The sequence below is a fragment of the Notamacropus eugenii genome, chromosome 5, assembly GCF_028372415.1.
Source record: "Notamacropus eugenii isolate mMacEug1 chromosome 5, mMacEug1.pri_v2, whole genome shotgun sequence".
Taxonomy (NCBI): Eukaryota; Metazoa; Chordata; class Mammalia; order Diprotodontia; family Macropodidae; genus Notamacropus; species Notamacropus eugenii.
This window is the reverse complement of record NC_092876.1, coordinates 280062927-280077320: the sequence shown is the minus strand read 5'-3', so window position 1 is coordinate 280077320 and position 14394 is coordinate 280062927. Positions and strand designations below refer to the sequence as shown.

General features: G+C 43.8%; 1 protein-coding gene across 4 annotated transcripts in view; it reads right to left on the bottom strand.

The window, feature by feature from the left end:
- DDX6 (DEAD-box helicase 6) overlaps positions 1–9637 on the bottom strand; it is a 37337-nt gene extending 27700 nt beyond the window's left edge. The window contains exons 1-4 of one of the 4 annotated variants that reach the window (XM_072613032.1): positions 9530–9637; positions 5342–5811; positions 1378–1441; positions 683–787 (exon numbers count right to left, since the gene is read on the bottom strand). In XM_072613032.1, the coding sequence (XP_072469133.1) occupies positions 683–787; positions 1378–1441; positions 5342–5541 (369 nt within the window). In that variant the 5' untranslated portion in view covers positions 5542–5811; positions 9530–9637. Of the gene's footprint in view, positions 1–682; positions 788–1377; positions 1442–5341; positions 5812–8314; positions 8437–8608; positions 8693–9126; positions 9381–9529 lie in introns of those variants that run through there. The other 3 variants (XM_072613030.1, XM_072613031.1, XM_072613029.1) reach the window with 3 other exon arrangements.
- Positions 9638–14394: the final 4757 nt, after the last annotated feature.

The window sequence follows — 14394 nt, the reverse complement described above, 5'->3', positions numbered from 1 at the left end:
TAAAATGAGCTGAAAAAGGAAATGGCAAATCACACAGTATTTTTTCCAAGAAAACCCCAAATGGGGTCACAGAGTTGGACAAGGCAGAAAACAACAAAATATATGTATCGATATCCAAGACCTAGTCTCATCAATATATCTAGATGTCTAGATCTACATATCCTCTATATAGCTCTAATATATATTTAGATCTATTCTATTTATCTAGATCTACATTGAAATATATTATAGCATCAACAAAGTTCTACAACTAGATATATAGATAAGACTAGATCTCACATAGATATAATAACTTGCTGGGATGTTGAAGTTGAGATTATCAGATAGATGTAGGATGAACTAGGTGACCTGTAGTCACCTTTCTACATTCAATTTTGTGACTACGCTCTTATCGTTTCTCAGGCTAGGAATACTGCTAGGTATTCAATGCTTGATCAAGCTTAGAAGCACAGGTGATCTTAAGTCATCTGACTGACTATACTATATATACTATAGTATATATACTATATACACTAGAGATAGTATAGAATTAATGGAAGGAAATGAACTCTATTTTCCTTAACTTTTATCACCAGAATTTTAAAAATTATCCTAACAGATAAGTCCAAGAACACATATCTAAAAATATAAACAGGGAGTGGAGGTACAAAAAAGCCAGGATTATCCATGTTCTCAAACATACCTGAATAGGAGATGGTTTTTCCCAGCCCATTTCAAAAATTCCCATCAGTAACTCCCGTTTCAAACAGTAATCTTCAAACTCATTTCCTTTTGTGGAGGTCACATCCTAGCCAAGAAGAATAAAACAAGTTTACGTAAGCTACCAGAGTCATATACTATTTAATGTAAATCTAGAATGAGAGCCCTTACTCCATATTTTAAACACAAATTTAAACAGACTATCTCTACACCAATTTATCAATGTCCTTGAATTTTATAAAATGAGACTTTCTGAAAAATAACTCTAAATTATCATCTGATGGCATCGTATATAGTACCAAAAATACATTATTTCAGGTACTCTTACTAAGTAATAAACAAGCATAGCATTCCCCCAAAAAATAAATCTAAGATAAATTAAAAATATTCTTGCAATAAAAGGATGTGACTACAGGCAAGTCACTTAATTTTTCTGGATATCAATTATTACATCATTTATAAGATAAGAGGAGTTGGACTAAATGATCTCTAACATCTTTTCCAGCTCTAAGTCTACGAGCCTACTAATCAATTCTGATTTTATCAAGCCTTTCCTGCCTCCACCCCAAATCTCAAAGTACTCTCCAAAATTACATAGCTGGTTTAAGATAAGGTTTTAATACCTCAACTATTACAGTTTCTTACCATTTTTCTACTTGTGTTTTAAAAGAAACTCACCGAAGTTTTGATTCTCAAATCCTTTGGAGGGAGTTTTAAAGTCTTTTTCCAGTCATCACCAGGTCTGAAGAGAAAACAAAAGAAATTTAAGAACTAGAAATATCTTTTTAACAATACTACTCACAGCATGTTAAAGAACAACAATTTATTTCATAAATAAACTTTAAACCAATACAATAACACCCCCTTGTCCTAGGTAGGTGTTAGGAACAGATTATTCCCCGGTTGTTCAGTAGTACCAAAGAGCTAAGTAAATTGAGAAAAATGTTCCGCTAATGAAAAATAATGCAATCCATCAGTAATACTGAAAGAGGAAGACAGCATCCCCTTTAACTTCCCATAAAGTTGCTTACAACTATGGGGGAAAAATCAGAGAGGGAAAACACAGCATGAAGTCAAGAAAATAAATGACATCTGTACAAAGATGCCTACAGCCAACAACACTGTAACGCAAGTCCTATTTATAAAGATGGTGCTTTGTTTACTCCAATTCACTGCAATTATCATCTCTCTGCTACTCTATAAAAAAAGGCACCACACGCCTTAATACTGAATGACCAAAACTACTTTTAACACATACATCCCAATTTCTACTTTTTTATGCTAATCTAAGGTTGTCCACAAAATGTTTACCTCACCCAGTAACCCCCAAAATTTTGAGAAATGATCCCAAATTAAATAGTGTGGCAGGACACTAAGCCCATACGATCCAATTCAATAAATCCTTAAACATCTATTGTATACACAGCACCAATTAAGGCATTGTGGTCATGATAAATAAGAAATAGAAGATAATTCATTGTCACAAGAAATTTACAATCTGGAAAAGTAAAACCTGTCTTATAAGGTTATTGTTGGGAAAATATCTTTTTTTTTTTTAATTAAATTATTTTATTTGTTTTCAGTGTTCGACAATCATTTCCATATATCTTATATTACTCTTCCCTCCCTCCCCATTCCCTCCCTGAGACGGTATACAATCTTATACAGGTTCTACACGTACATTCCTATTAAATACATGTTGCACAGAAGAATTAAAACATATGGGAGAAACCATAAAACAAAACAAAACATAATACAAAAGAAAATGGTCTGTTTCTATCTGTGATCCAATTCCATAGTTCATTCTCTGTAAGTGGAAGGCATTTTGCCTCAAGAGTCCACTGAAAATTTTTTAAGTCCTTGCATTTCAACAAAGTACTAAGTCTACCAGAAAAATTCCTCACCACTGTGGTTGTTGTTGTGTACAAAGTTCTCCTGCTTCTGCTCCTTTCACTCAGCATCGGTTTAAATAAATCCTTCCAGGCCTCTCTGAAGTCTTCCTGTTCATCTTTTCTTATAGCATAACAGTATTCCATTACACTCATATACCACAATTTATTCACCCATTCCCCATTTGATGAGCATCCCCTTGATTTCCAGTTTTTGGCCACCACAAAGAGAGCTGCTATAAACATTTTTGTACATGTGGGACCCTTTCCCATTTCTATGATCTCTTTGGGATAGAGTCCCAGAAGCGATATTGCTGGGTCAAAGGGTAGGCACATTTTTGTAGCCCTTTGGGCATAGGGGAAAATATCTTGTAAAGTGCTACAATAATGCAAGCTATTATTAATTACCTATCTTCAAAGAATTTTACACATAGATATTTCTAACACAGTTTTGCAAAGAAGCATTAAAAAATTACCAGCCTCTGCTTTTAATAATCTACCCTACTCCTAAGAAGCATATTGAGAGCAAAATTTTTATTATCAATTCTGAAAAAGCAAAAGAATACAAATTCACCTAAAATTTCCTTTTGACTAGATGACTCTCTATGAGTGACTGACTTTGGAAGAACTTTCAATTTCCTATAGGTTGTAAGCTTATCATATAAGACCTGGTAATGTTAACTTTCTAAAGGGTCACCATACCACTGAAAGTGCTTATGAAGCAACAGGAAGAACTATACCCTATAGAATAATGAATGCCAAAGTCTTATCTGAAAAAAACTTCTGTGAGATGAATCTAATTATAACAGTAGAAGAAACCCAATGTTGGGTTAAAGGGTCTTGATCTTTATTTCATAGTCTTCTATCACAGTCTTCATCAGATTGAGGGTCACTATTTCAATACTTTTAAGAACCTGTGATTTGCCTGGTGTGGGTCCCCCCTACACCCATGCAGACTGCCATCACTTGCTGGACAGCTTCAGTGATAGGCCTCTTCACATTTACAGTCTAGCCCTGGTCTGTTCTTGGACATCTATCAAGCTTGGCAAGATGAGCCATGGCTCAATCAATAATGATAATAAAAACTAATACTAAAGTACTTTAAAATGCACTAGCTCATTCAACCCTTACGTAGCTACATAATTACAGATATTGTTTTCATTTTACAGGGGAGGAAACTGAGGTTCAGAGAAGTGATATGACTTGTCCTTTGCATAAAGCTAACGAGTATCAAGGTGGGTAATTAAACTCAAGCTTTTCTGACACCAAGTCCAGCATCCTATCCACAATACCCCACTGTCTCTACAAAAAAGAAGGGTCACTTAGATGAAGAGACATCAAAGTAGAACCTTGAACGAGTTGAAATTTTATGTTCACTAAAGTATGCCCTTTAAATGGCAAATATCACATATATTTTTGTCTTTAAGAAGACTTTTTTTTAAAGAGTCTCTAGAATTTGGAGCTGGATAGCATTTATATACCACTTTTAAGAGTTGAAGTCAGTTTACAAATATCTCATTCATCTTCACAACCCTGGAAGGTAGGTGCTATCATCATCCCCATGTTGTATATGAATAAACTGAGGCAGGCATAAAGACTTGTCCAGGCCACACAGCTACTGAGTGCCTGAGACTAGATTTGAACTCAGGTTTTTTCAACTCCAGGTCCCAGGCTCTGTCCATTGTACCACCTAATATGCCAACAAAGAGACTTGGGAATGTTTGAAATCCACTCTTTTTTTCCTAAGAGTTCAAAATACTAAATTATTCATGGCTTATTTTTTGTCCTTGCTTATTTGTACGTGCAAGAAGGGATGCTGAAGAGAAGCCACAAAGACTTACATGAACCCATGCAAAATTAAGCAGAGTAAAGAAAACAACATACAGAGCAACTATTATAAAGGAAAAAACAATCGCTTGGCCCCAAAGAAGAGATATGAGGAAACACCTCTCTCTTGAAGGAGGGGGGGGGAAAATGTTAGGAAGAACAGGGGTGAGAAAAAGCGGAATCCTTGGGCATAGAACACCACTTATTTTGTCAGATGATTGGTACTGCTGATGGAGATCAATGTTATAAGGAATAGCTGAGGAGGGTGAATGAGATACAGAGGGTAATTTGGGCACTGTTAAAACAACCCATCAATAAAAATTATTTTTTTAAAAACGGATGTTGAAATGAAAAACAACAAAAAATTTTATGAACTGAAATGTAATAAAACTTTATACTTTTATGGGTGGTGATGTATATAGATCACAGGAAACCATAAACATTTGTGACTTCAAAATAAAAAATTTGAATTATTAGTTTTGATGCGTAAACTGAGATAAAGAAGTTACAGGGCTAACCAAAAAGTTACACTGGAAGAAAAACCAAGACTACAACACAGTAATTTCAATGATATTTGGTAAAGAAACTCATTGTCCTATTTGTAACCTGTTCCAATTTGCTCTATGTATGAAAGTCAGAAATTGACAGTTTTGGCTGTTTTAAATATAATGATATCATAGCAAACAATTCCGGTATCTGTGACTATGCTTCATTACTTACTAAACCTAGCTTAACTATAGTAAAAATGCATACATCTATTGCGTGTGGGGTGGACGCGGGGAGAGGTGAGTATTTGTGAGTGGATCTATCTGTCCTTCGTCCTCCATTTGCAGCTAGAAGCATTTAATTATGAAAAAGAAACCCCCATCCCTACAAAACAAGTCACCACAGAATAACAAGGGCATCTCTGCAATGCGAGTACTTACTTAATAGTGGTGGTCATGCTCTGTGCTTGCTGCTGAGTGCCATTATTGATTGTGTTGGTATTTTTCAGCTGGTTCATCTGCTGCTGTGTTTGTGTGCCCCCTCCTCCAGGGCCACCACTGGGCTTCACAGGGCCCCTCAGCTGCCCATTTTGACTGGATAGACCCATTATAACAGGGTTCTCTGTTCTGGCCGTGCTCATGCTTTGTTATTTGTAAAGGTGTCTCTTTTAGACTTCAAAACTTTTGAAAGTCAGTAGAGAAACTGTAATAACAGTTTATTAGACTCTCCAAAACGAAGAGATAAATATAAGTCTTGCTCAATATATGAGTCCTTTATTGCAATGCAGGCAAGCACCTGGAAGTCTCTGAACGGTAAAGCAGTAGTAACTTGCTCTGATGCACTGAAACAACTTTTTTTAAAAAAAGCCCTCTGACAAAGTTCAGTTCTATCTGAATTTAATCACTTCAATCTGAAATGAAGAAAAAAAACAATCAATTATATGGAATTAAATAACAGTACGCCTTTTCTTTTAAACCTCTAAATCAACACCCACCTAAACCAAGATTTATACAGCCTTTATCATGCAAAAAGTCAGCATAAACTTATATTTAGATCTAACCTTCATCCAGGGCAAAGAAAACAGTTGTGAAGACAACATTCTGTCCCTAAACCAAACTAACGTTCAGGTAAAACAGGTTAATGTCAAATTTAAGTCTCTTAAATGCAAATTAAACTCACAGGGATAGAGTACTAAACCTGAGGTGGGGAAGATCTGAGTTCAAATCTTACTGCGTGACCTTGAGCAACTCACTTCATCTTTATGTCTCAATTTCCTCTTCAGTAAAGTGGGGATAATAAAAAGCACCTACCTCCCAGGGTGGTTGGAAGATAAAGTGAGAATATCTGTAAAGTACTTTGCAAACCCTGAAGCACTATGTAAGTGCTAGCTATTATTGTAGATGATTAGGAAACCAGGGGCTGTATCAGCATTAATTCTATCTAAAAGTTGCTTCACAACTCCAAGTTACATCTAATAGGACTGACACGACAGAAGTCCAACCAACAAGGCTGGACAATTCATTTGTTTTGTGTTCTGTTTCAGGTAACAAACTGGGCTGGAAAAGCTAAATAAGCTTCAGGTTTCAATGTGACACTATCTGGCAAAAAAAAATCATGTCCATATGAATTTCATCTGCCCCTCAGGGGTCCTACTTTATGGAAAGGGGAGCAGTACTAGAGGAAGGCGATGTCAACTGGAATAACTGTGCCAGCTCTAAGAATTTAAACTGTAGGCTTCTGCTTGGAAACTGGCCAGAGGACTTAAAGGCTACCTGAATCGTTTAAATTTTAATTCGAGCAAGCTCTGCATTCTAAAAGTGCCGTGTCCAAGTTCACACCGCACACAGCGCAGCAAACAAAAAGCGCGCAAGGAAGGGCCCGACTTCCTTTCTACAAAAACACCAGACGGTGGTTCTGCGAAATACTACGCGTGCCAGCCTTGAAAACGTCGGGAAAAAGAAGCCGGACTGTTCACCCAGACCACGCTGCCTTCCCCCACTAAGATGAGCCATGCGCCCTTTTAGAAAACTCGGTAAGCCACGCTCGGTCCGCCAACAAACACCGAGGCTCATGCAGACAAAAGCAGCGTGTAAGAAAACCAAGACGACTTGGACGGAAACTTCTCAGGAAGACGTTCCCTGACTCTAAAACTCATCTCCTGAAGAAAAGGCTGGGTGGCCTTTACCGAACACCGGTCTGCTCCTAAGAAGGCCAGAATTCTGCTAAAACAAACCCTCCCGCGGCCCTGCGGACGGCCGCTCACTTCGGAGGCTTCCTGTTGTGACAGGTTTACACTGCGAGCATCAACACCGCCAGCACCCTCACCCGAGGAGCCTGGGAGGATGACTGAACGCCAGCGAAGCGCCGGGCATGACAAGGGCGCCCGGTCCGGCTCGGTAACGCCGCCGTTCCGCTCCCGCTCGCCCAGCCGGCCGATGGGGACCCCACTTCTAACGGGGAGAGAAGCTGCACGGCCGCTTCACAAGAGCAATAACATCCCCCCCTTCTCCTCAGCAGACCAAGTTCCGTCTCCAAGTTCCATGGCTGCATGTTCAGAAATTACACCGGAGCGCAGAGAGGAAGGCTGAGTTAGCGGCAGCGCTTCCTGCACGAGCTCGCCAATGACAGCTCCGCACCCCAAAACTCCTCGGCCCCGCCGGCTTTTGTTGCCACGGCGGCGCAGCTTCCCTTTAGGGTTAGCCCAGGAGGAGCCTTGGGGTGGGGGCTTTCATTCTGAGGGAGGTGGGTCTGGAAGGACGGAGAAGAGAACGAAGCGGGGGACAAGTCGAAGGGAGAAGTGCACGACGACTTCGGGGGACACCCCCGCCCGTGCGCCGCTCATTTCTCGGTTATTTTCCATCCCGAGCCGCTTCCTTCGGCCTTAAAAACAAAGAGGCTGGGGCCCTGCAATGGGATCTGCGCAACGCTGGCGGAGCAGCCGCGGCCCCGCCAGCTCAGCCAGCGGGAAACAATGGGGATTCCCCCTCCCCCTCGGGGCCCGAAGACTCACCCCCTTCCCCCTCAACCTACGGAGGGCATTCCAGCACCCCGACTGTCCACGCGCGGGGGGAGGGTGGAGAGGGGACTGTCCACGGGGAGCCGCAGTATGCCCCCCCCGCCGCCCCAGTAGGGGGACGCCACGTCCCCCGGCCCTGCGGCCCCCACATCCCCCAGTCCCTATAAAGCTGTCACTGGCGCGGGCCCGCTCCTCGCCCTGTTCGGTTCCCGGTCCCAGGCCCCCCTCGGCCCTCGCCTTCGGATTCTACCCCTCGCAGCCCCCGCCGCTTCCTAGGCTGCCCCCGAGGCCCCGACCGGGCCTCGGGCCTCCGCCCCGGAGCGCCCCCTCCCCTGACAGGCCCGGCCCGCTTCCCGCAGCCCCCGCGCCTCGGCAGCGGCCGAGCTCGGCGCCTCACCCCACTGGCCGCGGCTGGGGCCTGTGTCACGGCGCCGAGGCCGCCGCCGCCAGGGTCCCCGGCTCCTTTATTGTTGACTCGAAGCTCCCAAGATGGCGGCGGTTCCTTCCTCCCCGAAACCCTCCGCCCGCCCGCCCCCCGGCCCAGCCCTCCCCGGCCCGGCCGGGCCGGCCCAGTCCAGCCCCAGGGCCACCGGAGCCCCCTCAGCAGCTTCCCCTCGGGCCTCCACGCCGCGCTCCGCCCCGGCGCGCCCGCCAGCCAGCCCGCCCGGCGTCCCGGCTGCGCCCGGCCTACCTCCGCCGCTCCCCGCTCTCATGGCGCCGCCGAAGCCGCCGACCGGGCCGAGCCAACTCCGCCGCCGCGCCCCCTCCCTCGCTGCCGCCCTCCCTCTTTCCCTGCCTCCCCGCATGGCGGCGGCCGCGGCTCCTCCTCCCCTCAAGATGGCGAGAGCTCGGGCCGAGCCCCGGGCCGGGGCCGCCTCCTGCGCCGCCGCCGCCGCCCCCGCCGCCGCCCCATCTACCGGGGGCCCGAGTCTTCGCTGAGGAGAAAACGGGGGGCAAGCGCCCCCACCTCGGCAGGGCCGGGGGGTCGGGCCGGCGGCAGCGACAGCAGGGGCTCCGGGACGTGGGGCTGCCGGGCGGGCACGGCGGGCTCGGGGCCCCTCTCTGAGGGGCGTCAGGGGGGATGGGGCGCGCCCTCAAAAAGGGGCCCAGAGGCAGGCAGGGCGGGGGCGCGAGGGCCCGCCCGGCCCCCTCCCCAGGCGGGGGGCGCGGGCTAGGGGCTCGGGGCTGAGAATTGGGGCGACCACCGACCTGATGCTTCCCGGTGGCGGGGCCGCCTGCTTGTGGCCGGAGGGAGGCACCCCCGCTCCTGGGCGGCCGAGCTGCTGCCCTCCCTGCTTCCAGCGCGGAGGTGCCCGCTCCCCATCCCCCACCCGCGCACCCCGGGGCGGCTGAGCGGCCTGTGAGGCGGGCGGGCGAAGCGAGGGGGCGCGTCCTGCGGGCAGGACGGGGAGCCTCGGCGGCGGGGCGGGCGAGCGTCCGGCGGGTAGTGCCAGGAAAAAAAATCTCGCCTTCCGGTGGTGCCCGCCGCCAGGATAAGAGTAAACAAGAGAAGCTCCCCCGTAACCCTCCCAGCCCCCAGACGGGGAGACTGAGCTCGCTGCTCGGCGCCCCTCTTTCGGGGGACCCCCGTCTGAGGGGGAAAGAGTCTAACCTCGGTAGTGCCGAGCTGGGATTCGAACCGGGGTCTTCCGGGAGCCCCGGCGGCAATGATACCTAATGTACACATGCCTCTCTCCAGGCAGGTAGCTCTGCTGCCAGGCATTGTGAGCGCTGACGGGACGAAGGAGGGGGGTCGGTGCCCTCTGTGAGAACAAGGAGGTGAGTTTGTGGCAGGACCCCCATGGCTTCGGCTCACCTTTGCAGCGGGGCAGCATGGAGAGCCTGTCCAAACCTTTTCTTCAATTATTTATTTCAATGAGGAAAAATCTATTTCCCCCCCAACCACCTCCCCACCTCCCATGGGATGATCCATAATAAGTTAGTAAGTTTTACAGCTGGGAGGGGATTTAGAGGCGGTCCAAATCTTTCTTTTTTTAAAAAATTAATTTTTCTCAATTAAAAAAATAGTATTCCCCTCCCCCCTCACAACCCTACCCGCCACTGTGAGGGGGAGAGGAAAGAAGGAAAACCCTGGTAACCAGCATAATGAAGGAAAACAAATTGTCCAGTAAATCATGTTTCGTTCTACATACTCTCCTTCATCTCTCTAACTCCGTTAGATTGTGAAGTCCTTGGAAGGAGAAACAGTCTTTTGTCTTTCCTTGTATCTCCAGGGCTTGGTCGGGTGCTTAGTAGGCGCTTAATAAATGCTTATTGTCTGTTGTGGCCATCCCCAAAGAAAGAGATTCATGTAGGTCTCTATCCAGTGACCTCAACTCCTCTTCATGTTTCATGGAAAAATGGAGAACAGGCTTTGGTTGCAATGTTCAGAGGTGAAAATGAGGGTCTAGAAAGTCAAGAAAACAAAGCTTTAACCTTGGGTTTCAGCAGAAGGAGAGGGAGGATACGAAGGTTGAAAAAGGTATGTTGACAATGAATGTAATTCTTCTTCAGCTCTCCCATTCAGATTTAGTATTTCATTTTTAATATATTTTTATCAGTCTTTTGTTTTTATCTCACCTAGATTTCGCTCCTGTATCTCAACACTCTTCCTCCCAGATAGAGATCCCTTATAACAAAGATTTTTTAAGAGGAAAAAATTCAGCAAAATTACCCAATAAGTGGGAAAAATATTTGATATTTTATGCAATCTTCCAAACACAAGGGGCCCCCATTAGTACAAAGGAATAGAAGGAGATGTTTTCTCATCTTTTTTCTTTGAGTCAAGCTTGTTTTAAAATTTTTCAGCATTTATTTTCAATTATTTTGTGGTTATTCATTTATTAATATTGTTGTAGTCATGGTATATGTGATCTTCCTGGTCTTCACTTTGTATCAGTTTGTGGATATCTTTCTGTGCTTCTCCGTCTTCATCCTACTTCTCATCTCTTAGAGCAGAGTATTTCCATTACATTTATGTACCACAGTTTGTTTAGTCATCCACCAATCTATCTATGGCAGGTTTTAATAGAACCTCAATACCCCAGAGGCAGCAGTTCTTTAGCCCCTTATCTAGACAGCTCAGCCAACTTAGAACTCAGCTGTGGACCATTTGTAGGCCTCCTTTAGTTCTTATCTGTTCCTGGGTGCAAAGTTAGTTGCTAGTAGACCTTGCTAGATTCTTAGGTGGTTTTCGTCTAGTGCCAAGAAAGATTACTTACAAAGATAGTATATCTTGGTCCAGGGGGCGTCTTTGCATTAGTCAATGGTCAAAGTATAAAAACATTGTGTTTGGAAAGGTGTGCCATCTTGCCTTTTTCACTAGAGGATTTTAAAATTCTTTTCTCTCATTCAACTGGTATTTTTTTCCTTTCTATTTATTTATGTTCATTTATTTTTAGTTTTAAACATTCATTTCCACAAAATTTTGAGTTCCAAATTTTCTCCCCATCTTTCTCCTCTACCCACCCCAAAATGCCATGCATTCTGATTACCTGCTCCCTCAATATTCCCTCCCTTCTGTCACACCTCTCCCTTCCTTTATGCTCATCTTCTCTCTTTTCTTGTAGGGCAAGACAGATTTCTGTACCCCATTACAAGCATTTCTTATTTCCCAGTTGTATGCAAAAACAGTTCTCAACATTTATTCCTAAAACTTTGAGCTCCAACTTCTCTCCCTTCCTCCCTCCCCACTCATCCCCACTGAGAAGGCAAGCAATTCAATATAGATTACATATGTGTAGTTTTGCAAATGACTTCCATAATAGTCATGTTGTGTAATATTAACTATATTTCCCCTATCCTTTCCTGTGCCCCATTTATTCTATTCTCTCTTTTGATGTTGTCCTTCCCCTAAAGTGATTACTTCTAATTACTCCCTCCTCCCATTTGCCCTCCCTTCTATCATCTCCCCACCCCACTTATCCCCTTCTCCCCTACTTTCCTGTAATATAAGATAGATTTGCATACCAAATTGAGTGAGTGTGTTATTCCTTCCTTAAGCCAAATAGGATGAGAGTAAGCTTCATTTTTCTCTCTCACCTCCTCCTTTTTCTCCATTGAAAAAGCTTTTTCTTGCCTTTTTTGTGAGAGATAATTTGCCCCATTCCATTTCTCCCTTTCTCCTCGCAACATATACCTCTCACCCCTTTATTTTTTTTGGTTTCATCCCTTCTTATTCAACTCACCCTGTGCTGTGTGTGTGTGTGTGTGTGTGTGTGTGTGTGTGTGTGTGTGTACTCCCTGCAACTATCCAAATACTGAGAAAAATTTCAAGAGTTGCAAATATTATCTTTCCATGTAGGAATGTAAACAGTTCAACTTTAGAAAGTCCCTTATGATTGCTCTTTCCTGTTTACCTTTTCATGCTTCTCTTGATTCTTGTGTTTGAAAGTCAGATTTTCTCTTCAGTTCTGGTCTTTTCATCAATAATGCTTGGAAGTCCTCTGTTTCTTTGAAAGACCATTTTTTCCCTTGAAGTATTATACTCAGTTTTGCTGGGTAGGTGATTCTTGGTCTTAATCCTAGTTCCTTTGACTTCTGGAATATCATATTCCAAGCCCTTTGATCCCTTAATGTAGAAGCTGCTAGATCTTGTGTTATCCTGATTGTATTTATACAATACTCAAATTGTTTCTTTCTAGCTTCTTGCAATATTTTCTCCTTGACCTGGGAACTCTGGAATTTGGCTACCATATTCCTAGGAGTTTTTCTTTTCAGATCTCTTTCAGAAGGTGATTGGTGGATTCTTTCAATATTTATTTTGCCCTCTGGTTCTAGAATATCAACAATTTTTATTGATAATTTCATGAAAGATGATATCTAGGTTCTTCTTTTGGTCATGCCTTTCAGGTAGTCCCATAATTTTTGAATTGTCTCTCCTAGATCTATTTTCCAGGTCAGTTGTTTTTCCAGTGAGATTTTTCACATTATCTTCTATTTTTTCATTCTTTTGGTTTTGTTTTGTAATTTCTTGGTTTCTCATAAAGTCATTAGCTTCCATCTTCTCCATTCTAATTTTTAAAGAACTATTTCCTTTAGTGAACTTTTGAACCTCCTTTTCCATTTGGCTAATTCTGCTTTTTAAAGCATTCTTCTCCTCATTGGCTTTTTGGACCTCTTTTACCAATTGAGTTAGCCTATTTTTAAAGGTGTTATTTTCTTCAGCATTTTTTTGGGTCTCCTTTAGCAAGGTGTTGACTTGCTTTTCATGATTTTCTTGCACTGCTCTCATTTCTCTTCCCAATTTTTCCTCCATCTTTCTTACTTGATTTTCAAAATTCTGTTTGAGCTCTTCCATGGCCTGAGACCATTGCATATTTATTTTGGCTGTTTTGGATGCAGAAACCTTGACTTCTAGGTCTTCCTCTGATGGTATGCATTGTTCTTCCTCATCCGAAAGGAAGGAAGAAAATACCTGTTCAACAAGAAAGTAGCTTTCTATAGTCGTATTCTTTTTCCCCTTTTTTAGTCATTTTCCCAGCCAGTTACTTGACTTTTGAGTCTTTTGTCAAGAGGAAGGTATACTCTGGGGACCTATAAGTTCTCACTTTCTCCAAAGTAGCACAATCAAGGGAGGAATTTTACTCCTGTCCTGGCCTGTGCTCTGGTCTGGGAGCAACCACAAGTACTCTGTTCTATCCAGGATCTTCAGCAGGGTTCCCTCTCCAGAGCCACCCCCACCTCCATTGCCAGCACTCTTCTGCAACCCAGGAGAGCCACTCAGGGCTTAGATCCACATTAGCCACTCAATTCCCTCAGGGTCTTTAAGCAGATAGCTCTAAAATGGATGCTGTTGCTGCAGTGGCTGCTGCTGGCAGGTCCAGACCATGTTCCCTTTTCACTCAGGTGAAAGAGCTTTCTCACTGACCTTTGAAGCTGTCTTTGGCGTTAGTGGATTGAGCAGTCTGGGAACTGCTGCTTCCAGTGGTGCCCTGAAGCCTGTAGCAGTCCTGTCCTATGCTGGGCTGCAATCTGCTGCACTCCCTGTGCAATAGACCTTTCCTCTCGGCCTTCCAGACTGTCTTGGGCTGGAAATCTCTTTCACTCTGTCATTTTGTGGCTTCTGCTGCTCTAGAATTTGTTTAGAGTCATTTTTTACAAGTATTTTATGGGCTATGTGGGGGAGCTTCTACAGGTCCGTCTTTCTACTCTGCCATCTTGTCAACAAGTATTTTTAAAGTTCTTTTATATCTTTTGATTTTACTTTACCTTCATTTCCCAATGTATCCCTCTCCCTTCCCCTGCCTTTCTTAAGGGAACAATCACTTATAATAACTAATAAAAAAGAAATAGGAAAGGGCAGGAGAGAAATCTGTTGAGTAAAGTTAATGAAATGGAATATTATCGTACCATGAAATATGAAAACGAAGAATACAGAGAAGCATATGAAGACTTATTATGCAGACTAATACATAGTAAACAAAACCAGGAAGCAATATTCACTATAACTGCAAAACTATAAATGGGAAGAAGAAC